General features: G+C 47.9%; 1 protein-coding gene and 1 pseudogene across 5 annotated transcripts in view; both read right to left on the bottom strand.

Annotated features, from left to right (window-relative positions):
• LOC146870528 (syncytin-2-like) overlaps positions 1-8,122 on the bottom strand; it is a 283,792-nt gene extending 275,670 nt beyond the window's left edge. For 2 of the 4 annotated variants that reach the window (XR_014978313.1, XR_014978314.1), the window contains exon 1: positions 8,006-8,112. Coding sequence is in view for 1 of the 4 variants with exons in the window: in XM_085643085.1 (XP_085499211.1) it covers positions 8,006-8,065 (60 nt within the window). In the remaining 3 variants the exon portion in view is untranslated. Of the gene's footprint in view, positions 1-8,005 lie in introns of all 4 variants that reach the window. The other 2 variants (XM_085643085.1, XM_085643083.1) reach the window with 2 other exon arrangements.
• The window catches only part of LOC146870525 (rho GTPase-activating protein 27-like), a 1,164,614-nt pseudogene that overhangs the window by 551,913 nt on the left and 585,758 nt on the right, over positions 1-26,943 (bottom strand). The window lies entirely within an intron of this gene.

The raw sequence follows: 26,943 nt of genomic DNA, 5'->3' as shown, positions 1-26,943 counted from the left end.
TATGTGAGCTCATTTGCACTGCCTCTTATCACAGTCTGGGCTCTCTCACTCTCTTTGTCAAAAACAGGCTCTTCCCCTGTAGGGGACAAACTGCAATCTTTATCTTCCTCCTACATGGTGCCTTTGCTCTTGGCAGGGTTGCAGTGCAGCGCTTGGTGCAATTACCACAGACAGTATCTTCTGGCAAGCTTGTGACTCAGGCAGTCCTCTCTTTATCTCTCCTTGCGTGGCAGCAGACGCGTCGCTACAGGCACCTATGCAGCGCTGGTGTACCACAGGCCTGGTGCCATGTTTGGCTTTCAATGTCCTAATCAAGTACTGTGATTGGGTTTTCTACTCCTTTCGCGGGTGCGATACCGCTAAATGGCCACTAGGTGGCGCTACAGTCACTCACCAGTGCCAAGGCAGCTTTTCTAACGCTGGTGGCCGTGTTGTAAAGATGGGTGTAGCCACGACCTTCTCTCCTGCCAGCGGGTGATCAGGACGCCGCTTGTCAGTTTCCAGCATATCACGTCCGGTGAGCAGCTCCTGTTTGCGATGCCTCTGTTCTTTTTTACTGAGCGTGGTTTGCTCAGAGCAGTCTTTCTATGTACAGCGGGCCGGCCATTCATGTTCTGATTCCTAAGGCAGTCCTTTCATGGACAGGACCATCATGTTATGCCTTCAACCTGATCCGCTGTGTAGGGTCAAAATCGCAGGGGCAGTGGCAGCCAGTTTTCTTTAAATCCAATATGCTAGGCTCCGTCCAGCAATTTCGCACCAGTTACCAGGGGGCGTTTCACTAAGGTCGTGGAAGGTTTATTTTATGCTGCGGAGCCTTCACCTTATGCCCGCGCTGATTAGGCATCAATAGGGGTGTGAGGGATGCCTAATTCTGGCTTCAAAAATGCCTGGCCGCCCTCCTTTACAGTCACATTCGGGGCCGTAGATCGGTGCATTTATTTATAGCCATGCGGGTCCACTCCTCACAGGCCACGGCAAAGGCTTGAAGTGTGGACCTTCTACGCTCACAGGGGACGCCGGCACAGGGCTTCCGTATATACTGATGCAGGGCTGTAGGCTAACTCGCACACTCCGTGTGGGGCATCCCGGCACTCTCTGCTTGCGATAGAGACCGCCTGGGCCTAACGGCGGCACACGCTTGTTACAGGCATAACGGTGGCTCTCGATCTCACCGGTGTTAGGCAGATGCTGCAACTTGCCTCGGGGATGCCATTTGGGGTGTTTATCCTCTCCTCCTTTTTCTGCTCACTTAGGAACTGCGGGGGCAGGTGAGGCTTCATGCAGAAAAAGTCGGCAGCAATGAGGCGCCTTGAGGCTGAGCGTGGCGCTACCTACAACGCTTCCCATTTTTGTCACCGCTCTTTGCCGGGCAGAAGGTGCAGGGTGCCCTTGCCATGGGCTACACTTCTCCTTATCCTCGACGGTCTCTCGGCCGGCAGGACTCAGCTCGCTCGTTCCAGTTTAACTCTGGGGGATAATGTCCGGTCTGCAGCTGCGTTCTCGCCACCGATGGGGGTTGCCCTCTCCATGGGCTAGCCTCCTCCCCTCTACCACCTTCAACAAGGCGGCAGCACACGCAGGCAACATCCCACTCTCGTCGCCAGTGTACATTTCCTGAAATGGATGCAGATGTGAGCATGAGTGGTGATGGGGACCTAATTACTTAACCATCTTCACGAATGCATCCTGGAAGGCATAAATTATGTGATTAGATAGCAAAACACCCATTCCACCCCTTCCCTTAATTTGGACTCCCAAACCTGAACTATTTGTGGACAGAACCAATTGTCCAAGCCTTTGATTTCTGCATAATGGATTCCTGTTCGACACAGACCTCAGAATGGGAGGAAATGATGATCGTTATAAGGTACGCAGCAGCACTTTACTTCTGCAGCTTTCCCAGGACTTGAATGGGAGATATCTATTGCCCTGGCATAGTGTGTTCTCCATTCCTGTTAGGCTTCCAAAAGAGGTCTGCGGGTGGCATAAAGCCTCTAAGAATCTACCAATAACTGAAATTTAAGAAAAAGGCTGATTGAGCTCAGAATGTTACTAGAGAAGATGTCCAACTAGGAGCATAGATTTTTTTGTGTCAATTCCATCATGAGATCCACACATGAGTCCTCCTGAAATTAGCACTAAAACCTCAACATTGGCTAAATTAGTAGAAAAGACAGACAGCAGCAAATGGCACCCTAGAGGAAAATGAGGAGATGAAGACAAGTAGGTCACCATAAATCTCAGCCTTTAGTCTAGTGCTCATTGAGACATTCAGGAATAACTGTGTGGAGTTATATCGCTAGCCTTACTGCGTGAACATGTGTGGGATGATACCCCAGAGAGAGTGAAAAAAGAAGCAAAATCTCAAATAGGTAGGATGAGTGTTTAGGTGGGGCTGCTGAGGGTCAGTGTGGTGAAGTTCAAAAGTTGTGCACCTACAGATTAGAGACCACAATGAATTGGTGTTATATGAGCACAATAAGTCATTTATTAAACCCTGTGCCGTCCATGCCCGCTTAAGTGCAGATTGGCTGCTGCGAGTGTTGCCTTTGAGAAATAGAATTGTCACACATCCATGTAAAACACAGGCGTATTACTAACATTCCTTAAATTTACAAAATGTTTGTCTTGCTACACATCTCTATGTTACGGTTTTCATATGTATATGTAGGTAAAGAGGGAGGGGTGCTTGAATTTGCTGAGTTGAGGTGTGCTGCAAGATCAGACTCTGATAAGGAGTTGGGTACAGATGCTTCAGGCTCTGCCTGCAGCACTTTCTTGTCTCCCTAGTCCCCGACGTGCAAAGCCTGCAGTTCCATGGACTGTGCTGCGGTTTGTCTCAGTTCTTTCTCTAGGACTGGATTTTCACGCCCAAGTCAAGGGAGGGTATTTCTTTTGCACATTTATCTCCGGAGGTATCTCCAATTTCGGTTTTGCTTCTCTGCCCCCAGCAGTACATCTTTAGCCTTTTGTATCTCTTCGGACATTTTCCCTGGCCTTGGCCCCAAGGAGTGAACCCACTTCCCGGCACTCAAGAGAGGTTTGAAGCCAATTGTGCTTCTCAGAGGGAGCGGAGGAAGACTTCAATGATACAACAAGCCTAAAGTCTCTGTAATGTTCCCTCTGTTACTGAAGATACTACTAGGGTAGGAAGTTACCCCACCTGTGGCCATTGTCTGAGATGGATTGGATAGCTCAAAGAAGCCTTCAGTCATGCAATTAAGTGATCCAAAAATCAAATCTCAGGGGCACCAGTCTGAATCTCATTTTCAGTCTCACCCCCAGCACATTTGATAGCTCCATTAAATCTTCTATTTCATGAGGTTTGACACTGTCCTCTCTATACCCACGCCTTGCACCCTTTTCCTGTTTCCTCTTATAAGTGTAATCTTATTGACATAGAATTGTGCTCCCATCGCCATAAAACGATTATCACTATTTCCAGTAGTACGCCCGTTTTTTACTGAGCATTCCTCTGGCACTATATTCCCTTCCGTGTCATTCAGCGTGCCCTATGCACTAAGTACTCGGCTGACAATCTTGTCCTGCGCCTCCCAGAGCACTCATATTTGTGTCACCAGATACTGTTTCATCCATTTCTGCAACATCTGCGGTCAAGCTGGCTAGTTTGAAATCTCCATTTGGGGGGGTACTGAACCTAATCTCTGATTAGAGTTTCTGGCAGAGCCTTTTCCCCATCTCCTCCAAAGCTTTCCTACCAAGGGTAGGCGAGTCTGTGCGTCAACCTTTCCACGACCTTTGCCATGAGAGGGTAGCATTAGGACCATGTTTTTTACCTTACACCCTTCATTCTAAAGTCCACCTCTCCTTTCACAGTCTTTACCTCTATATCAGTCATACTGCCCAGAATAGTCATCCCTCGAGTAATTTTCCTTTCCTGTTTTCCTTTTCCTCTCCCCTTCCTTGTTTTCACCATCTCTAATGTGATTGATCCTGTGCTAGCACTGACCAGAGTGGCTGAAAAGCCAGGTAACCCCAGGAGTTTCCTTTCTGAGTGTCTGATGGCAGTCAGGGCTAGAAGGGCTCTCCATTTTGGATTTCAGCTGATGTTTGATGCAGAACCATTTATCACAAGTATCCCTGTCCTGCATTTCACCACTGCTGGCCCCCAACTTTACCTGATCCCCTGCTTCTGCCTCAGCCGGTGGCCTCCTTTAGCACCTTCTGGTTTGCTTGAAAATGCACCATTTGCCCACTCTTTTTTTCAAAATGTTCCCGGGGGGGAGAACCTCCCCAAACTCCCTTGAACAAGTGGTTCAAGCTCGCTACGCTCGCTCGCCGCAGTGGAGTACGACAAATGTTTTACACCTCACCACTTTCAAATGTCACCAGCCGCCACTGGTCATATTACCGCCAGATAGTCCCAGCCTTCAGGTATCTGATTAAGTAAAGCCCAGTAGTAGCGGGAAGTCCAGACATAGATTAGACCTGTACTGTACACCATCATATATTGCCCATAAAACCGATTACCACACCACAATACCATAAAATCACACATTTCTCCAGTATATCATCATATATTACTCACAAGACTTAATATCACATGGGTATTGGGTCACACATTATGTATAATACCTGTAAACCATCACATTATCTGTAACAACGAATATCACACCGGTATAAAACCACAGATTATCTCTAAAATAGTACACTACATCTTCAGAAAATCATACATTAAAACATATATAGGATCGCTGCTTAAAGCTCGCCAAAGAGTCGAGATAAGTGCTCACTGCTCAGGCTTGAGTGCAGCCTGCGTTTTAGTGGTTCCAATTCCAAAAGCGACTATGTAGAATTTCATCCTTCTGAGGCTGATACATTGAGTGCCGCTGGAGAGGGTAGCAGTGACAATTGCAGTTACAAGGGCTATATAAAAATACAATATTCGAAGATCGACCATTAAAATTCTCAGAATCTTTATACACCAAAATGAAGTCTTTACAAACCTTGCACATACTCATAAAGTGTTCCTTAGAAGAGAAAGTGTGCTTTCTGTTACGGACTTTAATGTGTTCTCCACGGGCCGTAAAAACATAACATGACCACATTTGAGGAAAGGGCCGAGTGATACAGCTCCCTGAAGCATGGGGTTACCTGTAACTGGCCGCATCTTGTTTACAGTTTAGAGCGGTGCTCTACTTGTGTGGATTCAAGCACCCTGAAGCCATTAGAGGCGCTGTGACACTTTAAACAAGCATTGGCATAGCCAATAGGTCTCGCCTTTGGGACCTTATAAGTGTTTAGTTATCCACCACAATATCCTTGGTGCAACAAAATCAACTGTTGCATGGCTGAACACTTATGAGGTCCCAAAGGCGCGACCTATTGGCTAGGCCAATGCTTGTTGTTCAGGCTATGGAGACAATGGCCGAATGGATAGGCAAGGATGCAATGTTTTGGGGAAGAATGAGTAGTTCTTTAAGCGGATAACCTGCTCCTTTTCATTAAGCACTTTACTTAGTGAGGCCCCATGTCTCACAGATACTATCCCAAATGAAGAGGCTTCTGCCCTGAAGGTTAGCTGTAGAAAATCTGCTCCGATATTCTTAGCATGGAGGTTGAAGAGGCACCATTACAACCACAACTGGGTATTAGCTCATGCAGAACTTTGGGGAAACTCTCCCTCCACCCCCACTTTCTCCCCAACTAGAAAGAAAACTGATCAGAGGAATAACGGTGATGCCTGCACCCATACAAGACTATGCATATAATAACAATAAAACAATTCCTAAGTCATACTATGGAAAATATTACAAGATATTATGCTACCAGTACGTGTAGTAACGTTTTCTCCAGCCTTTACACTGCTTGTGACATTTGCACTAACGTATGCATACTAACCCTACCACACACCAATGCACTGCAACATGAACATATTTAAAGACATCACGTTCAAAACATTTATTCCCACCCTTTCACCATTGATAGTTTTACAATCTAATTCAGTGCATGGAGCGTGCATTAAGCCTGTACAAATACAAAGTTGTGTGCAGGGTAGCCTTTGGATACATGTGCATGGCATCTTCTTCACAAGTCAGATCTACTGACTCTTCTTTAATTCTGTTGTGGCTTGTGAGAGGTAGCGATTTATGCAAGGGTTTACCAACGACAAGGAGTGGGAGTCCCTAGTCAGAGCGCGATATAACAGCTGGATGAAACCAACTTCAACAACAAGCACTAACACATGCTTTTTGGTGACTAAGAAGTCCGTGACATTCTACTGAATACCTTCTAAACGTTAACACTGTATAACTAACCCCCAGCTATACAAATTTGTCAAGCCACGTGCTGCAAAACCAACCTGAATAAATTACATTCTAAAGTGCCATAGTCCATGTGGGTGCCTCCACATTCAAGTTTAGCAAGTAATGACCGAGTTACACATTCTAGCCAGCTTACAGCCAACACACCAAGAACTCAATTTGGCCACTGCCTTTGTGTGAAGTAGCATCAATCACACAAAAGCGGTGGGGGGGGGGGCATGTAGTTACATCAAAAGGACCCACAAACGACGTAGTCTTGTTATGAATGCAGGATCTGTGTGTACACAGATTAGAGAGGACATGGAAGAGCTGAATCAATCAAAAGTGGCGAATGAAAGCTACTATAAATAACCGTATTGGCAAAGCTAATAAGTCTGGGTTTAATGTACTAAGAAAGGATACCTCATTTGTGCATGCCTGTGTCTTCCCGCATCAGCACATTAAAGCAAGAACCATTATATAAACGCATCTACAACAAGGACTAAAGACATACAGTGACAAAACACAGCTGGGCACCCACGAAGCCACATAGGCACACACAGAACACCTATATAGGGCATGAACATTCTGTAAGGTTACCACGCATAAGGAAGAAGGCATGGGAGGGTGGGGTCAGCTGCAACACTTAAGGCCGTTGTTAGAGCAAGTATTTCCACTGAAGTCACGAGCTTTAGCTTGGCGTAGTACTCATAAATAAATGGAGCTCAGGAAGAGACCACAGGAGGTAGGCGAATGCCTAGTTATTGGGGTATTCATTTATGGCTGCAGACAATTGGTGATGGGTGGCAGGACGCAGGCAAGACAGACGAAAGAAGAACAAGCGGCCGGTGGCAGGACGCAGGCAAGACAGACGAAAGAAGAACAAGCGGCCGGTGGCAGGACGCAGGCAAGACTGACGAAAGAAGAACAAGCGGCTGTGAAAGTAATCGCGGTCAAGCGTGGCGCGCGCGCCCGCGCACATGCACTGTAGCTCTAGGCTGGCCTGGTAGCACTTTTTGGAGCCCTCTCAATAAGTGTCGCCAGACCAGCGCATGCACTGGCTCAGGCGAGACCTAAAAACATAACTGATAAATTGCACGCTGCAACTTAATCTGTTGCTATGCGTCCCCAAACGTCTGAGAATAGCCTCTGCTTGTGGAACACTAACTGCAAACCGCCCGGTTTCTTCGACACTAGAACCAATAAAACTTAACCGAGCATTATATCTGATGTTTATAAAAAAAACTCAAGTATAAAAGTCTGAGTCTTCCCTCCTAATATTGCAACGCGTGACTCCTATGTACACAAAGGTCTCAGCTCTAAACGCATTAACCAAGTGAGGTGACTGAGCGGATAATTCAGGCCCACGTAACGGATAAACGTGAGACACAGGTGATGGTCCTACCATTATTTAGAACACTGACATCAGGAAGGAATTAATCATTTTCACTTTAGACGTCATTCCTACGAGTGATAAGTTAAAAAAAAAGACAGTTTGCTGGCCCACCACTGGCCTGTCACTAGCCCGTGCGGCACCTGCCGCACCGCAGGTGACTGGCGAAGAGAAGGGACTAAGCCACTGCCGCATTGTGCGCTCCCTGCTCGCAAACTTGCCTGCCGGCCAGCGCGTCCCCTCCACGGCGGCGGCTCTTCACGGGTTATTCTTGGCGGCCAGAGAAGGCATAGATTTCAGAGAGGAGTCAAATCAGACACGCCCTGGCAGTAGCTCCGATACTCACCGTCCCTGAGGGCCAGGCTGGGGAGGGTTCCCTTCCAGAGTTCTCCGGGTCCGTCTGCATCGCCCGTCACTGGGCACAGATTGCCCTCTCACCGACCTGGGCTCTATTTTGCTTCTGCGGATTGACAATCCTCAGGCAGGTAGCTCAGATGCTCTCATTAGCATAAGGAGTTTCGAGCTCCAGCCCTCTCGGGCGTTAACCCTTTCACGGCGGCCGTCCACCTGATCTCTGCGCGAGCGCCGACCTGAGCAGTCTCGAGTGCAGCAGAGGAGAAACCGTCACACGTCCTTGCACCCAATCTCCTCTCCGGAGCCAAACTATTCCAAGAATGACCCCTGAAGGACGGCATCACTTGACTTTGTGCAGTACGATAGGAAATGGACAAATGTGACTTTCTATTCTAAGACTGTAATACCTGTGTCTTCGCACCTTAATCTCTACAAACCAAAGCATCCCACTCACCTTTATATTTAACCAGTGGTCGAAGTGGGGGAAAAAAAGTAGGGGAACTGTGGGCAAAGAATCAGAGGGCGGGAATAACCCAAGGATTGGCTCAGTGGGCAGAGCCAGAGGTGTGGCCAGAATGCGCAAATATCCCAATTTTTAGTATGTGTTTGGCATTTCACTGCCCAGTTTAATCAACCAATGGATACACATGATTGTATAAGGTTATAATGAGTTATTGACATTAAAACACATTCACAAAGTGGGATATGCTTCTAATCACAGAATGTCCCAAATACGATAAAATGTGGAAGCACAAGCAATTTTTTGCAGAGCCATGGTGTTTATCATCAGCACTTCTCCCTTTTTCCACAGCAGCAGTTCAAACATGAATGGCAAAATATCCTAGTTTGCAAATGTTTTCTATATAACTCTGGCTCTGCCATATTTGCCTCCTAATGCAAGATCTGCTGCATGATCTGACCATTTAAACTAATAAATTGTTTATAGCTCAAATGTATCAAAAGTTAACAAAAAATTTGACTTGTTTTGCTGCGGAGTGGATCGCTTATTGCAAAGGTTGACTGATCATCTTTCTCACTGTTGCATTTGTATGTTACACTGGTGCTAATAAGGCAAAATCTTTCCAAAGACTGTTAGCATGTGTGTACGTCAAAATAATAAAATATCAGAAAATATACTGCATTACGCTGCAGCCTTTTTTAAAATGCATAATTTAGTCAACACTGTGGCATAATTTTGTCCTCCTTTGCTGCATATTTAATTCCAGTGGCCCCACAGCAAGCAGCACATGTTAAAAGTTCTTGTGAATGAAGCAGAGAAACTGTGAAGTTTGCGAACTTAGTTTGGTGTGCGTGCCAAATTCTGCATTGCCAATCCCTGGTGAGTTGCAGCTACTACTTCTGAAACAAGGCCAATGGAGCTAACTATGGTTGAGGCAGACTGGCCTCAAGGGCAGGGCCGGTCTTAGCATTGGTGGTGCCCTCTGCATTAGTTTGTTAGTACCCCCCAATGACCACCTCTGCCATGGATTCCCTCACTACCACCCTTTAACAGTGCCCCTCAAGTCTCCATAACCACACTCTCTCTCAGATGCATTTAATTTGATTTACAGCGCCACTCATACCAGTGTAGGGTGTCAGAGCACTTTACATCACACACATTACTCAGAGACAATCAATATGTGTGTAAATCACTGTATAGAAAATGTTACATAAGACTAAGGACTAGAAGGTGTAGGAGTCACATGACAACCATACTACTAGGCGGTTTAGTTTAATAGTGATTGGTCTGGAGAAACTAACTCAGAATTTTAAAACATAATACCATGGTTGGGGGTTCTCTTTAATAATCAGAATTGATTTCTGTCCAAAAGAACACTTTTTGCAACATTAGGATAATCAAAGACTGGGGGGAAAAACATAACGCTCTAATCTATACCTTGCTGTTTTTATGCAGCTCTTAGATGAAAGTTAATAGCTCACTGTTCTATGTTAGGATTTTAACTTACTAACTGCAAGTAACAATAGGATCTCTCTGACAAAAGCAGTAGCTCACTGACGTATTTACATTATGAAATGAAATGAAATGAAGAGTGGATTTATAAAGCGCAATTGCTACCAGACGGCGTCCAAGCGCTACTTGAAGAATAGAATGAGGGTTAGCCTGGACACTTCGGGAAATTAATTTTGAAAAGTAAAAAGAAAAGTCTTTAAGTGTTTACGGAATGAAGAGAGATTGGAGTTGGATCTGAGTTGAGGGGGCAAGAGGTTCCATAGTTTGGCGGCATTAAATGAAAACATCCTGCCACCGGACCGCATTCTTCTAACTCTTGGAACAGTTGCTAAGAAGGCCTGACTGGAGTGGAGGTGCTTTGTCGGATGATAATGAGTCATAAGGTTCCGGCAGATTGCCGGGCCTGTATCCCAGAAGGCCTGATGAGCAATGCACAGCGCTTTAAAAAATATTCTTTGACGGACCGGGAGCCAGTGCAGTTTCCTCAGTCCGGGTTTTGCTGAAATTTTCCGGGGCAATTGAAGTAGTGTGCGGGCAGCACAATTTTGCACTGTCTGCAGCTTGTGGGGGGTGTATTCGGGGGCACCTAAGTATAGAGAGTTACTGAAGTCAAGTCGGGACTGTATCAATCCCTGTACAGCGACTTGCCTGGCCTCCATGGGTAGTAATGGGAGCACTTTACTAAGCATTCCGAGTAGGCCAAAACAGGTTGCAGACAACTTTGTGGCCTGGATGTTGAGTGTTAGGGCCTTATCCAGCCAAATGCCCAGACTTTTTATATTGTCCTTAGGAACAGGCGGGGTGCCAAGGCAGGAGGGCCAAAGAGAGTCAAAGGAAGTGGGGGCGGCAGGCCCCAGAAACATCAGCTCCGTTTTGCTCCCATTGAGTTTGAGGAAAGATCTTGTCATCCACACTTTCACAGCCTCCAGGCAATCCCTTAGTCCTCTTTGCATGGGGCCATTGTTCTCCTGTGCCAGGGATACCACTAGCTGAGTATCGTCCGCGTAGGAAACTATTTTGATGCCAAATGGGCGGACGATCTCAGCCAGTGGTCGCATGTAAACGTTGAACAGTGCAGGGCTCAGCGATGAGCCCTGCGGGACCCCACAGGTAAGAGATTTACTAGTGGAGACAGTGTCTCCCTCAAAGACCCGGAAGGATCTATTACTTAGGAAGGATGTAAACCAACATAGAGCCTTGCCCGAGATTCCTATTTCAGAGAGACGGCAGAGAAGCACATCATGACTAACCGTGTCGAAAGCTGCGCTTAGATCAAGGAGGATCACTGCCACTGATCCTCCCTGATCCATCATCCTCCTGGCTTCTTCGGTTACTGCCAGTAAGGCAGTCTCTGTCCCATGTTTTGGTCGGAAACCAGTCTGGGTGATGTCTAGCAGCTGATTTGACTCCAGGAAAGCCATAAGGTGGATGTTGATGTGCTTCTCCAAGATTTTACTTATCCATGGGAGCAGGGAGATGGGACGATAATTACTGAAATCGTCAGGGTCCAGATTTGGCTTCTTTAGCAAGGCACGGACCATGGCCTGCTTCCAAGGTGCTGGGACTACGCCGGCCGTGAGAGAGGCGTTGAGAAGGTCCTTGATGGTGGGAAGGACCGTCTGGATGACCGACATCATAGCCTTAGGAGGGGCAGGGTCACAAGGAGATCCAGATTTCACCTGACGTGCTAGTGACTCGACGGCGTCCTGCTCCAACATGGGGAAACATTCCAAGTTAGCCATGGGTTGAGGGGAAGATTCCGCATGGCAGGGCCGAGTTTGAGAAGGCTGATATGCGCCAGCAGCAGAGAAGGAGGAATATATTTTAAGAACTTTTTGATGGAAGAACGCTGCCAAGTTGTTGCAATGCAGTAGAGTGTTATCCAGAAATATGGGTGGCGGAGAAGGTTTGATGAGGCTCTTTACTACTTGAAAAATTTCCTTAGATTTAGATTTGAGCGGAAAAATAGGTAGCTTGAGCAAGTTTAACCTCCTTTTTGTAAGCTCTGATAGCCTTTCTATACCGTATTTTATCACTTGAAAGAAAATCGAGTAGCCATCGTCTCTCAATTTCCCTACAGTCCCTCTTTTTTTCCCTGAGTTCCTCAGAGAACCAAGGGGCGGATTTTTGCAAACGTTTGGTGGTGATTTTTTGGAGGGGAAGGATGGTCTCAAGAGAGTGAGAGATCCATTCTTCATACTCCCGATTGGCTACATTGAGATCTATATTGGGGCAAGGACGTGAACTCGCAAGGCATTTAGACCAGGATATTGCAGAGAGTTTTGCCCAGTTCCTGAAATTCTTTTCCTGGTGAATAGCCCGGGGAGAGGTATAGGTAGACCACAAAAGAGGGACAAGCAGGTGATCTGTCCATGGCAGAGCAATAGGGGGTTCAGCCTTAAGGTCAGGGCAGTTGCTGAACACAGGATCCAGCAAGTGGCCCTTTGCATGAGTGGCAGAATCAACCAGCTGCTCCAATTGAAGAGCCGCTAGGTCATTCAACAGCTCAGTAGCGATGTGGTCGTGAGCAGTATCGAAATGAAGATTAAGGTCACCCAACATTGTGTAGTTTGAAAATGTAGTGACATCTTCAGCTAGGATCGAAGGCAAGGCCTTGTGGAACTGACTCAAGGGGCCCGGGGGCCTATAGACCAGGGTGCCCGAAAAGCAAGTATTGGGGGAAAAGTTGAAACTGAAGGCAAGGCTTTCACAATCGGGAATAACACTGGTCATACTTCTACAGGAATATTGTTCCTTGTAAACAATTGCCAGGCCGCCTCCTCTCCCAGTCGATCGATCCTTGCGTAGAATCTGAAAAACCAGAGGTAATGCAGATACGATATCTGGGTCAGAGTGTGGCGTCAGCCAGGTTTCTGTCAAGAAGCATATGTCGGGTCTATATTCCTCCAACAGCAGCTTGATTTCGATCTTGTGCTTCGGTAGAGGTCTACAGTTTAGGAGCAGCAGCTTGAAATCTTGTTTGATAGGGGGAGACAAGGAACTGTGGAACACATGATTACATAGAGGGCAGGCCTCGGGGAGATCTGCACTTTGTGATCTGTGTAGGAAGGTGGAATCTGACTACATGGTTGCCCCCACTTTTTTCCTGATGTTTTGCTGGTTTTCGACTTAGTCTGGCTGGGATCCTGCTATTCAGGACCCCAGCCTATCTGCTTTCTCCCTTAAATTGATTACAAGTACTATAGGTACACTCCAGATTGGATTCTGGGGTAACCTTATAAGTCCCTAGTATATGGTATACTATGTACCAAGGGCATAGGTACCCCAGAGGCCTACCAGGGGCTGCAGCATGTATTGTGTCACCCCTGGGAAACCTTCCAAAATGACACCACAGGTCTGCTACTGCAGCCTGGGTAAGGTGGTGCATGCACCCCTTACTGAGATATAGGTTCACTATAGCTCTCCATATTACTGCACATATAAACCTATCCGTGACCCCTATGGCAGGCCTTACCAATCCTGAAGGCAGAGTGCTGGGGTTTATGTGAGAGGGTGCCCATGCATGAGCAGAGCCCCTCAGCAGCCTTCAGAACCTTTATTCTGGGGTTGTTTGTGATGCTGCCAAACCATACACTCTTAAGTGCATTATAACCAAACGGTAAATGCTAACTTTGGAATGGCTGCACGGAAACATGTTGTATTTGGTGTCAAACACTTTGGAATCATACCCCCACACAAGTAACTGGTGTGGGAGTATGATCCCACCCTTCTAGAGGAAGAGACAGCACCGGTATACCCGGTACCAGCTAACAGAGCCCTGGCATCACAAAATGGATGCTGCCAGCCACAGACACGAGTCTGCCCTCCTGTTGCTGGACGAAACTCTGGCAGGGGAGGCCTGGACAATAGGTTTCCTGTCACAGGGAGGTGTCACCACCTCCCAGAAAGGCTTTAGTGTATTGGGGCTGGGTGGGTGCACTCCAAGAGTCCTTTGAAGTTCAGAACTGGGGGCACATTTGGTGCCCCTGTGCATAGTCCAGCTCAAACCAGTTGCAGGGGCTACCAGCCCCTGCTCTGGCGCGAAACTGGACAAAGGAAATGGGTGTAGCCACCCCTCTTTCCTGACCCTCCCATAGGTGGGTCCCTACAGTTTGTCCCACCCCTTTCTTGGATATAAGGAAGGAACCCCTGGTTACAGGACTTTAGATTACACCTGGACGAAACTCTGATACTGAATCCTGGAACTTCGACGATCTACATTGAACTAGATAAGTAAAGAATCTCCCTTGGAGTAAAGGAGTTACTCCCCTGCAAGGCAGGCACCAAAGACAGATCTGACCGGTTTGCAGCTCCGAAGCTCCCGCCAGACTCCGAAGAATTTTGCAACACAGGAGGTGGGTTTCCGTGGTCTTAGAGGTAGAACAGTGCCCACAGCAAGTCTGAGGCCCGTATCCCTCGTGGCGACCATGCAAACCGAACCCCTGGACACCACGTCACTTTGCAGAAGCATCAGCTTTCCAACAACTTCTGCAGCTAAGCTTTGGATTACTTATAGCCCTTACCCCGAGCAGCATTTGCACTGAAGATTGCCCGCCTACACTCCACGAGTGTCCGTAAGCTGGCCCTTTGTGTTTTCTCTCGAGGTCCCTTCGCGATCCCTAGTCCGTCGACTGGTGGGTCCCTGTGAAGGTAACTTTACCTCTAATTAGGCTTACCTGATTGCTCCAGACGTGTCCTGACTTTCCATTGCTTGGGGAGTCCCCAGGACCTTGCTGGTCCGCACCAAAGCATCTTTTCTCTTTCTATAAACAACCGCAATGGAGCGCACACCGCTAGCTCCTCCTCCGCGTTGCCCCATGGGAAGCTGGTACATGCAGTTCTTGAGTGGTTCACCCCAGTGGGTGCAAGTGAGTACTTGTTAAACGGATAATCTCTAGACCCGATACATGTCCCGGGTTTTAAAATATCGCCCGAGACATGGCTCGGGTTTCGGGATAACTTCCCTCCTCAGTAGAGAAAATAGTTAGGGGTGGAAGAGAGGGCCGCCAAGCAACAGTCAAGGGCCTCAGTGCCCGCACAGGCACGCAGGTGCGTCGTCCAGGAGCTCGTCAGCTCAAAGCTCAAGGGAGCCATTTATATAAACAACCGCAATGGAGCGCACACCGCTAGCTCCTCCTCCGGGTTGCCCCATGGGAAGCTGGTACATGCAGTTCTTGAGTGGTTCACCCCAGTGGGTGCAAGTGAGTACTTGTTGAACGGATAATCTCTAGACCCGATACATGCCCCGGGTTTTAAAATATCGCCCGAGACATGGCTCGGGTTTCGGGATAACTTCCCTCCTCAGTAGAGAAAATAGTTAGGGGTGGAAGAGAGGGCCGCCAAGCAACCGTCAAGGGCCTCAGTGCCCGCACAGGCACGCAGGTGCGTCGTCCAGGAGCTCGTTAGCTCAAAGCTCAAGGGAGCCATTTATATTAACAACCGCAATGGAGCGCACACCACTAGCTCCTCCTCCGGGTTGCCCCATGGGAAGCTGGTACATGCAGTTCTTGAGTGGTTCACCCCAGTGGGTGCAAGCGAGTACTTGTTAAACGGATAATCTCTAGACCCGATACATGTCCCGGATTTTAAAATATCGCCCGAGACATGGCTTGGGTTTCAGGATAACTTCCCTCCTCAGTAGAGAAAATAGTTAGGGGTGGAAGAGAGGGCCGCCAAGCAACCGTCAAGGGCCTCAGTGCCCGCACAGGCACGCAGGTGCGTCGTCCAGGAGCTCGTCAGCTCAAAGCTCAAGGGAGCCATTTATATAAACAACCGCAATGGAGCGCACACCGCTAGCTCCTCCTCCGGGTTGCCCCATGGGAAGCTGGTACATGCAGTTCTTGAGTGGTTCACCCCAGTGGGTGCAAGTGAGTACTTGTTAAACGGATAATCTCTAGACCCGATACATGTCCCGGGTTTTAAAATATCGCCCGAGACATGGCTCGGGTTTCGGGATAACTTCCCTCCTCAGTAGAGAAAATAGTTAGGGGTGGAAGAAAGGGCCGCCAAGCAACCGTCAAGGGCCTCAGTGCCCGCACAGGCACGCAGGTGCGTCGTCCAGGAGCTCGTCAGCTCAAAGCTCAAGGGAACCATTTATATAAACAACCGCAATGGAGCGCACACCGCTAGCTCCTCCTCCGGGTTGCCCCATGGGAAGCTGGTACATGCAGTTCTTGAGTGGTTCACCCCAGTGGGTGCAAGTGAGTACTTGTTAAACGGATAATCTCTAGACCCGATACATGTCCCGGGTTTTAAAATATCGCCCGAGACATGGCTCGGGTTTCGGGATAACTTCCCTCCTCAGTAGAGAAAATAGTTAGGGGTGGAAGAGAGGGCCGCCAAGCAACAGTCAAGGGCCTCATTGCCCGCACAGGCACGCAGGTGCGTCGTCCAGGAGCTCGTCAGCTCAAAGCTCAAGGGAGCCATTTATATAAACAACCGCAATGGAGCGCACACCGCTAGCTCCTCCTCCGGGTTGCCCCATGGGAAGCTGGTACATGCAGTTCTTGAGTGGTTCACCCCAGTGGGTGCAAGTGAGTACTTGTTGAACGGATAATCTCTAGACCCGATACATGCCCCGGGTTTTAAAATATCGCCCGAGACATGGCTCGGGTTTCGGGATAACTTCCCTCCTCAGTAGAGAAAATAGTTAGGGGTGGAAGAGAGGGCCGCCAAGCAACCGTCAAGGGCCTCAGTGCCCGCACAGGCACGCAGGTGCGTCGTCCAGGAGCTCGTTAGCTCAAAGCTCAAGGGAGCCATTTATATTAACAACCGCAATGGAGCGCACACCACTAGCTCCTCCTCCGGGTTGCCCCATGGGAAGCTGGTACATGCAGTTCTTGAGTGGTTCACCCCAGTGGGTGCAAGCGAGTACTTGTTAAACGGATAATCTCTAGACCCGATACATGTCCCGGATTTTAAAATATCGCCCGTGACATGGCTTGGGTTTCAGGATAACTTCCCTCCTCAGTAGAGAAAATAGTTAGGGGTGGAAGAGAGGGCCGCCAAGCAACCGTCAAGGGCCTCAGTGCCCGCACAGGCACGCAGGTGCGTCGTCCAGGAGCTCGTCAGCTCAAAGCTCAAGGGAGCCATTTATATAAACAACCGCAATGGAGCGCACACCGCTAGCTCCTCCTCCGGGTTGCCCCATGGGAAGCTGGTACATGCAGTTCTTGAGTGGTTCACCCCAGTGGGTGCAAGTGAGTACTTGTTAAACGGATAATCTCTAGACCCGATACATGTCCCGGGTTTTAAAATATCGCCCGAGACATGGCTCGGGTTTCGGGATAACTTCCCTCCTCAGTAGAGAAAATAGTTAGGGGTGGAAGAAAGGGCCGCCAAGCAACCGTCAAGGGCCTCAGTGCCCGCACAGGCACGCAGGTGCGTCGTCCAGGAGCTCGTCAGCTCAAAGCTCAAGGGAACCATTTATATAAACAACCGCAATGGAGCGCACACCGCTAGCTCCTCCTCCAGGTTGCCCCATGGGAAGCTGGTACATGCAGTTCTTGAGTGGTTCACCCCAGTGGGTGCAAGTGAGTACTTGTTAAACGGATAATCTCGAGACCCGATACATGTCCCGGGTTTTAAAATATCGCCCGAGACATGGCTCGGGTTTCGGGATAACTTCCCTCCTCAGTAGAGAAAATAGTTAGGGGTGGAAGAGAGGGCCGCCAAGCAACCGTCAAGGGCCTCAGTGCCCGCACAGGCACGCAGGTGCGTCGTCCAGGAGCTCGTCAGCTCAAAGCTCAAGGGAGCCATTTATATAAACAACCGCAATGGAGCGCACACCGCTAGCTCCTCCTCCGGGTTGCCCCATGGGAAGCTGGTACATGCAGTTCTTGAGTGGTTCACCCCAGTGGGTGCAAGTGAGTACTTGTTAAACGGATAATCTCTAGACCCGATACATGTCCCGGGTTTTAAAATATCGCCCGAGACATGGCTCGGGTTTCGGGATAACTTCCCTCCTCAGTAGAGAAAATAGTTAGGGGTGGAAGAGAGGGCCGCCAAGCAACCGTCAAGGGCCTCAGTGCCCGCACAGGCACGCAGGTGCGTCGTCCAGGAGCTCGTCAGCTCAAAGCTCAAGGGAGTCATTTATATAAACAACCGCAATGGAGCGCACACCGCTAGCTCCTCCTCCGGGTTGCCCCATGGGAAGCTGGTACATGCAGTTCTTGAGTGGTTCACCCCAGTGGGTGCAAGTGAGTACTTGTTAAATGGATAATCTCTAGACCCGATATATGTCCCGGGTTTTAAAATATCGCCCGAGACATGGCTCGGGTTTCGGGATAACTTCCCTCCTCAGTAGAGAAAATAGTTAGGGGTGGAAGAGAGGGCCGCCAAGCAACCGTCAAGGGCCTCAGTGCCCGCACAGGCATGCAGGTGCGTCGTCCAGGAGCTCGTCAGCTCAAAGCTCAAGGGAGCCATTTATATAAACAACCGCAATGGAGCGCACACCGCTAGCTCCTCCTCCGGGTTGCCCCATGGGAAGCTGGTACATGCAGTTCTTGAGTGGTTCACCCCAGTGGGTGCAAGTGAGTACTTGTTAAACGGATAATCTCTAGACCCGATACATGTCCCGGGTTTTAAAATATCGCCCGAGACATGGCTCGGGTTTCGGGATAACTTCCCTCCTCAGTAGAGAAAATAGTTAGGGGTGGAAGAGAGGGCCGCCAAGCAACCGTCAAGGGCCTCAGTGCCCGCACAGGCACGCAGGTGAGTCGTCCAGGAGCTCGTCAGCTCAAAGCTCAAGGGAGCCATTTATATAGACAACCGCAATGTAGCGCACACCGCAAGCTCCTCCTCCGGGTTGCCCCATGGGAAGCTGGTACATCTTTTCTCTTTCTGCGTGGGTTGCTGTTGCCAAGGCTTGTTGTGTTCAATACGAGGACCGACACCCCAGCACTCGATATCCTTTGTGGGACAGCTCAAATCCAGCTTCTGGTTGTCGTCGACGCCTCCTGGTCCTCGTGGCTGCAGAGTCAAGCTTCGCCTCTTCGCACTTGAATCACCCAACATCGGTGTGTTTTCGTCTACCGTGCCCCTGGTCACTGGCTAGTGACCCAGACTCTGTACCCTCTACTTTCAGGTTCTTCTGATCTTCGATCCAGGCTTGGATCACACCGGACACTTTTCTCCTTCCCGGCAGCAGCACTTTGCAGTAGATCGCCACTGAAATCAACGACGATCCCCGACACCATTTGACACCTTTGCACCCGGCTTCCCTGGGTGAAGTAACTCAAGTACTCCGGTGCTCCCGAGGGTGCTGGCCCTAGAACCTCCTAAGTCTAAAGGGGTTTTCTTAAAGTCCTCTCCTAAGTGTCCTTAACTTCTAAAATTCCAACCGTGACTTTCCCATAAAATAGTACGGGGCTCGCGCCTGTGTTCTCACACTGCACACGTCCCCTGTGGGTCTCCTGTGTCACTACCTTGGGTGGTTCCTTGGGGTCCCAGCGATTCTACGTGCTTTAGGCACTGTGTCTAGTGAAGTCGTGGTTCTTATACCACTTTCTTAATATATGGTTTGGTCCGCCCCTAGGGCCCATTGTATATTGTGCTATTTACTGTCGTTTTAGAACTGTATTATTGTGCATCTTGGACTCTAATCTCATAAAGAGATTAGTAGTGAGTGTTTAGAAATAAATACATATCTTTTATATATACCTTGTGTGGATCTCCTTTCATTTAGTAATTCAAGACGTTATAATCTGGTAAACCAAGCTGCTTTACACTCCTTCAAGACTTAGCCTGAAGGCTGCTCTCCATAGCTACCACTGGGATAGCTTTCAATAAAGGTTGTCTTTAAACCTATCATCAATAAGGGTTGTTTGGACTGGTACAAGGTGCCCACTATAACTAGTGGACAGCATATACCAGGCCAACGTCTCACAATCTGTATGGTACATGTTCTTTGCAGCAGGCACATTAACCCTCTGAGCTACCTTTCCATGAATCAGAACTTCCACTAGACAAAATGATCTCTCTCTAGGAAGAACATTAAACACCAGAGTCATCATGACATTTTTATTGTTGCCGAAAATTGCTGGAGGCCAGGAAGAAGGCAGCAAGCACTTTTAAACCCTTAATATACTTGCAAACATAATGCCTCCACCCAAAGTCAGCACCCGTTGCGGTCACACCGGTTGCACTGCCCTAGAGCTGGCCCTTCTCAAGTGTCCTGTGACCTCAGTGACAGAGTCACTGTCGCTCTAGGGTGTGCTGCTTCATAGGCCTGTCTGCAAGACTGGAGGTGAACTTCAATATGGATTGTGGTGGACAAACCTTGAAGGTTAACCCACACTTGCCACTGCTAGGGTCCACCTGCTGGTGCTAAGACACCAGGGCTTCTAAGGTCTTGCGCAGCCTTCAAAGGTCTAGCATGGGATTGTTCTCTCTCAGGAGAGTGGTCGGGTGGACTGGTTATTAAGGCTGAACCTGGTTCCCCAGTTACAAATTTAGTAGCTCTGGCCATAGTACCACATTCTCTTCCCCACTGAACACCATACTGCCCCACTGAGAAAAACTCACACTGCCTTCAACTACAACCCAATTGCTGCCGCTATAAACACCTGGATGTGGCTCAATTTAAATGACGCAGAGCAATATGCAGCCTACAAAAAAAAGTGACAACATCCTGGAAAAAGCAAACACTCATAGGGAATGAAAAATTTAGCAAACCATGTGAATTGTAAGCAGGAACAACATGGTTACCTTAATGCGTTTACACTCACTATTCAGAAATTAGTGAGTGCTCTTGCCTGAAAAGTTAAGGTCATGACTACAGGGCCCTGAATGGACCCATTTCAATGCCCATTGCTTATATCCTTACAAAAAGTAAGCAGTATGGTAAAAAGACCACATCCCTGTACGCAGAGCCGCAGTACACATTTTGTTTTCCAATCCACACTTTGCAGTACCTCCAGGATTGGTGCACTAGTTGCAAGCCCAAGGAAAACAAAGACAAGAAAACAAAAACAGCGCTTCACTGGCAAACTCTGTAAAAGTGGCGCTAATGTGTTTGGGTGTGAATAAAATCAATCTGGTCAGTTTGCTAACAGCAGGCGCGCAACACCCATTGGACGCAAAGGGCTTCAGCCGCCCCCCCCCCGTCGTGTGTGGAAGCCCGGGATGAGACAGCTTCCCGGGCACCCAGACAGCCGCACCTGAGCACTTCACAGGTCTTTTAAAGACCATTTGCATGTTAATGAGGCCTTGCTGTTGTTTCACCCCTTCTAAGAGCCCCTGCAGCTCCACTCTGCCTATTGCTTAAAGATTAAGCCCCCCCCCCGAAATGTTTTCTTTGCCCTCTGGCTACCAGTCTGTCTTACTTTACTTCGTTATTTTTCCTATTTTTAACCTTTTATTCCAGATGCTGCACTTTGGAATTAAAATACGACATTTCCAGCAAAAATTATTTTCATTTTTGGATCCATTTCACAGGGGAGGAAATAAGAGAAAGGAGAGGAAAGAGAGTGAAAACCCCGTCTTGAAGTCATGGTTTTCAGTAAGAGAAGAACTGCTAGACAGAAAGAGAGGGAAGAGGGAAAGAGTTGGGGGGAGGGGGGAAGGCAGCTGAAGCTACAGAGCTGAAGCGGACACTGTATTTTTCTTCTCTAGGTAAGAAGAAAAAGACAGGATCCTGTTACTTCTCTGCCGCCCGCCCTCGAACGCCAGGAACGCCGAGCTTTATAGGCCATGCCGATTTCTTGCGTCCCAGGACGCATTTCCAAAATAAAAAAGTAGGGGAACGGAATCGCTGGAATTGAAGAAGTAGGGGCACGCCGTGCCCTGCCGTTCCCCCCCACTTCGACCACTGTATTTAACAAGCATTTGCAATGCAATAGGTCTCGCATTCACGCCAATTTGAACTATTGGCATTGTTAATGACAATGCCTTTTATTTATGTTTTGGGTTTAAAAACATAAATAAAAGGCATTGTCATTTATAATGCTAATAGCTTAAACTCTTGCAAATGCGAGACCTATTGCATTCCAATAAAGGGCCTTCAAGACCGCTTGTTAGATTGTAAATATCAGAGGAAGAAACCGGCCTGCAACGTCTTCAAAGTAGTGATAAATAGTGCAGTGAAGAAGATGTGTAGGTGTTGTAAATTACACAGACACAAAGTGTGAAGTGAGAGTTATGTTGAGAAAGTGGAAGACTGCAAATACGGAAATCCAGGAAAATACAGGAAGTAAAAACATATGATTTTCTCTTTTTATTCAGGAGACTGGAGTACAGCAGAACATGCATAAGTCCAAGTTACGGTAACAAGTTACATATGATCCGAGCTATAAACACTAACAAAGCACTCCAACACCTTTTGCTCTATGATTACACTATCGCCGCTCAGGAAGAAGTGCGGGGGGCATTTACCCATGATTTGAGTGTGTAGTGTGGCATTGCATAGTCATTGCTATCTTTGGCCTAATAAAAATCACTCCAGCTGTAGTAGGACCCTGGCTTCAGCTCCTCGTGCAGGGCGGGCTGTGCTTTTCGGCAGGCATGGAGGGAGGAATGGTTTCGGCTGCAGCTCCAGCCTCGTACAGTTCCCCTGCTAATACTAGTGAGCAAGAGCTGCTGAGGTGGTGGTATTGGTGGTGGTGGTATTGGTGATATTGGTGGTATTGATGGTGGCATTGGTACTGGTAGGAGTTATGGTGGTGGTATTGGTGGTGGTGGTGGTATTGGTGGTGGTATTAGTGGTGTAGGTAGTATTAGTGGTATTGGTGGTGGTATTGGTGGTGTTGGTATTGGTGGTGGTGGTATTGGTGGTGGTAATGGTGGTGGAGGTGGCATTAGTGGTATTGGTGGTGGTATTGGTGGTGGTGGTGATATTGGTGGTGGTATAGGTATTGGTGGTGATATTGGTGGTGGTGGCGGTGGCGGTGGTGGTGATGGTATTGGTGGTGGTATTGGTGGTGGTGGTATTGGTGGTAGTGGTATTGGTGGTGGTGGAGTTTTTATTAATAAAACAGGCTTTTGAATTTAACCCGTCAGGTGGCTTTAGTACCGATGACATGTAACACAGATGTGCTGTTGTCAGCTTCATCCCCTACCTGGAATTCGCATGACTTAATTTGCTTTTCATGCCGGGGGTAAAGTGATTGAAAGCAGGCGCCCGTGTATGGGGACGACTGTACAGCTTAAAAAAAAACAAGCGGTTTCCAGCAATCAATCAATCAGGGGTTTATAGAGCACGCTACTCACCCGTGAGGGTCTCAAGGTGCTGGGGGGCGGGGGCAGATCCGGATCAGTCAAAGAGCCAGGTCTTGAGGTCCCTCCTGAACGTGTGCAGGATCGGGGAGCGTCTGATATTCACCGGTAGATCATTCCTGGTCTTTGCTGCGATGTAGGAAAAGGCTCTCCCGCCTGCTTTGTTTCCGCTGATGCGGGGGGACTTCCGCCAGGACGAGGTCGGCGGAGCGGAGGTTCCTCTTGGGTACGTGGAAGGATACTCTCTCATTGAGGTATTTGGGTCCGATGTTGTTGAGGGATGTGTAGGAATGGGTGAGGAGTTTGAAGGTGACCCTCTTCTCAACGGGGAGCCAGTGGAGGTCTCGTAGGTGTTGGGTCATGTGTTTGTGACGCGGAGTCCCGAGGATGAATCTAGCTGCGGCATTCTGGATGGTTTGGAGTTTGCGTTGAAGGGTTCTGTTGATTCCGGCGTATAGGGCGTTGCCGTAGTCCAGTCTGCTGGTATGGAGTGCGTGGGTGACAGTCCTTCAGCAGTCTGGGGCGATCCATTTGAAGGTCTTACGGAGGATGCGTAGGCAGTTGAAACTGGTGGAGGCGATGGCGTTGATTTGGCGGTTCATGGAAAGGGAGGAGTTGAGGATGATGCCAAGGTTTCATGCGTGGTCTGTAGGGGTGGGTGGGTTCCCGAGGGTGGAGGGCCACCAGGTGTGGTCCCAGGCAGAGGTGCAGGGCCCCAGGATGATGACCTCTGTCTTTTCTGAGTTGAGCTTCAAACAGCTGTCTATCATCCAGACTACCACGTTCTTCATTCTTTCCTGGAAACAGAGTCTGGTGTCTTCGGGCTTCTTCGTGAGTGAGAGGATGAGCTGGGTGTCGTCGGCGTAGGATACAATGCTGAGCCCATCCTGTCTGACGATGGTGGCGAGATCATCAGTGGATAGTGTTAAATACATATATGTTAAATCTAGCCTACTCTGGCTCTCAATACAGATCGTCTGGAGTGGTATTCCCAAAGCTCAGATCACTGCAGCCAATTGTGAGTGGACGGGTATTCTTGCACTTCCAAGCACAGGAGCACAGGGCAGCATTTACAAAGTTCTTTTCTGTGCGCAGTAAACCCTCCTGCAGATCTGCTAACATTTTCCACCCTTTCAGGCAAGATGGAAACCTTTGCTGTAAATACCCCACAATAGAGATTTTCCATGCGATAAAGGGACTAATGTTCCTGTGCACATATGCTATTCCCCATTCTGTCTCTTAAAGGTTCCATTCTCGGCCATTGGGGGTCATAAAAACCATGCTATTGCAAACTAGATACTGAGGGTCCAGTAAGAAATACGAAATTAAGGGAACTGGATTTACTGCATCGGTTTCCTGTTAGTAATTTCTCTTTCCAGACCGAATTTTGGTTCAGATGTTTCAATTGCTTTGAGCAGCCGGAGCCCCGAGAGGAAACTTCACGGTTACCACAGATGACTATGAGCAACCTGAGTGTTCTTAAGAGAAACAAGCATTTACAATAGGTCTCGCATTTGTGAGTTAGAGCTATTGACGTTGTAAATGGCAATTTCTTTTTTACCTGCACGTTTTATTTTTGGAGTGAATGTATGTAGTGTGCAAAAACCCTTGGAAAGGTCCTGCACTTCGTAATAAATATATTGAAAAAGATGCAGTGTGGATTGTGTCAACAATTGCTTGGTACTTACCTCATGGGTGAAGTGTCGCCACACATGCACACTGTGGTGCTTTAATAATGCGAAACTCATTAATAAAAGTAGTGCTTACAGACTAAACAACGCGATCGGCTTCTCTTTCATTTTCTGGACTATTTGACTCACTATCATGCATCTTGGTTATCGCCAAAACACTGGGAGGCAATGAAGTTTGCCAATGGGGCGGGGGCAGGGGGGCTGCGGGGGTACATGAAAATGTATTCATTGCCTAGTTGTCAAAGGTCGCCCGGTGCTATTAGTTCAAAGAGTGCAGATTTCATTAAGGTATTAAGAGTACTTTACTCGGATCTATGAGGAAATCGACATTAACTAAACAAAATGCCAGAATGCGTGTCAGTTTTCACAGTGTTTTAGACAGTACTGGTTGCTTAGTTTCATTGCATTAACTTTTGTATTTACTCTTTTACACAGCATCCAAAGTAGGTTACCTAACCCCAAAGCCCCGAGTTGTTAAATGCCCCACAGTATTGAATGATTATTTAATAATTTTAATATACAGTTCCCAGTAAAGACCTAGTAAGTAATTTCTACTGACTCCCAGTTAGTCCATGTAAGAACGTTGTGTATTCTATAAAAACATGTTGACCTATAGAGGTATGATTACTTTTCACTTGCTGCACTTTAGCTTTTTCCATTTTTTAGGAAAGATTATTTGGTGATTTTAATATTTCAATTGTGTTGTTGCTTGTATGATTTGTATGTACAAATCGAATAAAAGCTTTTGAACTGAACTGAACTGACCCATAGAAGGGAGTCTTTTACAGTTGAGCAAATGTGTCCAAATGTAGTTTTGGTAGTGCCATGGAATGATCAGCCAATGAGGTACTCGATGAGCAGTTATTTAACTACATGTTCAAACGTACGGTATTGTGGCTGTTGTTTGTTTGTACCCAACCACCTCTTTGAATGTGGTTTTTAACACTGAGGTTCATCTACCAGACAGTGCTCACAGAGGGGCGACTAAAGCACAGAAAAAAAATTATTCATTTATCCTGAGTGTGAAGGCACCCGGAAGGCTTAGGTGCCCGCCCGGAGAGGCTAGGGATCCTAGCGCTTCTACAGACTCTGCCGTGCTCCTCTGCACCAGCAGGGCACAGCTCAGAATCTGCTGCCTCTGCTAAGAATAGGTGAGGGGGATGAGGTTGGGGCATGCGGGAGTTGCCGGCAGATTTCCAGGTTATTGAAAGTGATGATTCTGACGTGAGGCAATTTAGACTGACTTTGTCTGTTTGTCTGCATCAGTATATTTTTCTACCATCTCCCGAGCTCACTGTCATGTATCCATTCATCTCTCTTTGTTAGAGGTGCGCAAGCCAATATATTAATTAGCAGGTAGAGCCAGCCGGAGAAGAGCCAAGCGTATACGAGCCAGTGGGCGAGACGTGAAAATGATCGGTATGTTAATCATACAGTAAACATGATGTAAATGTGCGATAATGTCTCTTCAGAATTCAAAAAAGTGCATTTCTTTAGCGCGTCAACTCAGTACACAAGATTATAGCACTGAATTGAGAGGAAGTTATTAAAAGTGCTTGTTTTAAGCAGTAGTTAAAACACAGCCGCTCCTCTTGCCCGACAACAATGCCATTTGTGAACTAAGAGGCGTCAGTTGCCATGCATACCCCGAATGTTGCCTAGAGTCTTATTATATTTAGAGTAACATTAAAATCTAGCTTCATTAAACAAGAGAAGTTTTTGTACAGCACGCATCTTGAACGTGCATATTTCAAGATGGCAATAATAAAGATGAAAACGCAAGTGCTGGCAGGCAAGAAAACACGAACGAGAGTGGGGGGGAGGGGCAGGGGAGGTTGAAAAGTCACAGACTGAGGGAGGGGGCGATGGGGTGGGGAGACAGGGAAGAAAATAGTGTTAGGAGTAAAGGGGCCAATAGCCGTGGAAGGATACAAATGATGAATGAGGTGGAACTAACAAGCCTCAAATCAATCGGAAGGCAGCATTTAAGACAAAAGCCAATGGGCAGAGAGTGGGTGGAGGTTCCACGAAGCTCCCACACTACAGTATATACTG

The sequence above is a fragment of the Triturus cristatus genome, chromosome 1_1 (assembly GCF_964204655.1).
Source record: "Triturus cristatus chromosome 1_1, aTriCri1.1, whole genome shotgun sequence".
NCBI lineage: Eukaryota > Metazoa > Chordata > Amphibia > Caudata > Salamandridae > Triturus > Triturus cristatus.
This window is presented reverse-complemented; position numbering and strand designations above follow the sequence as displayed.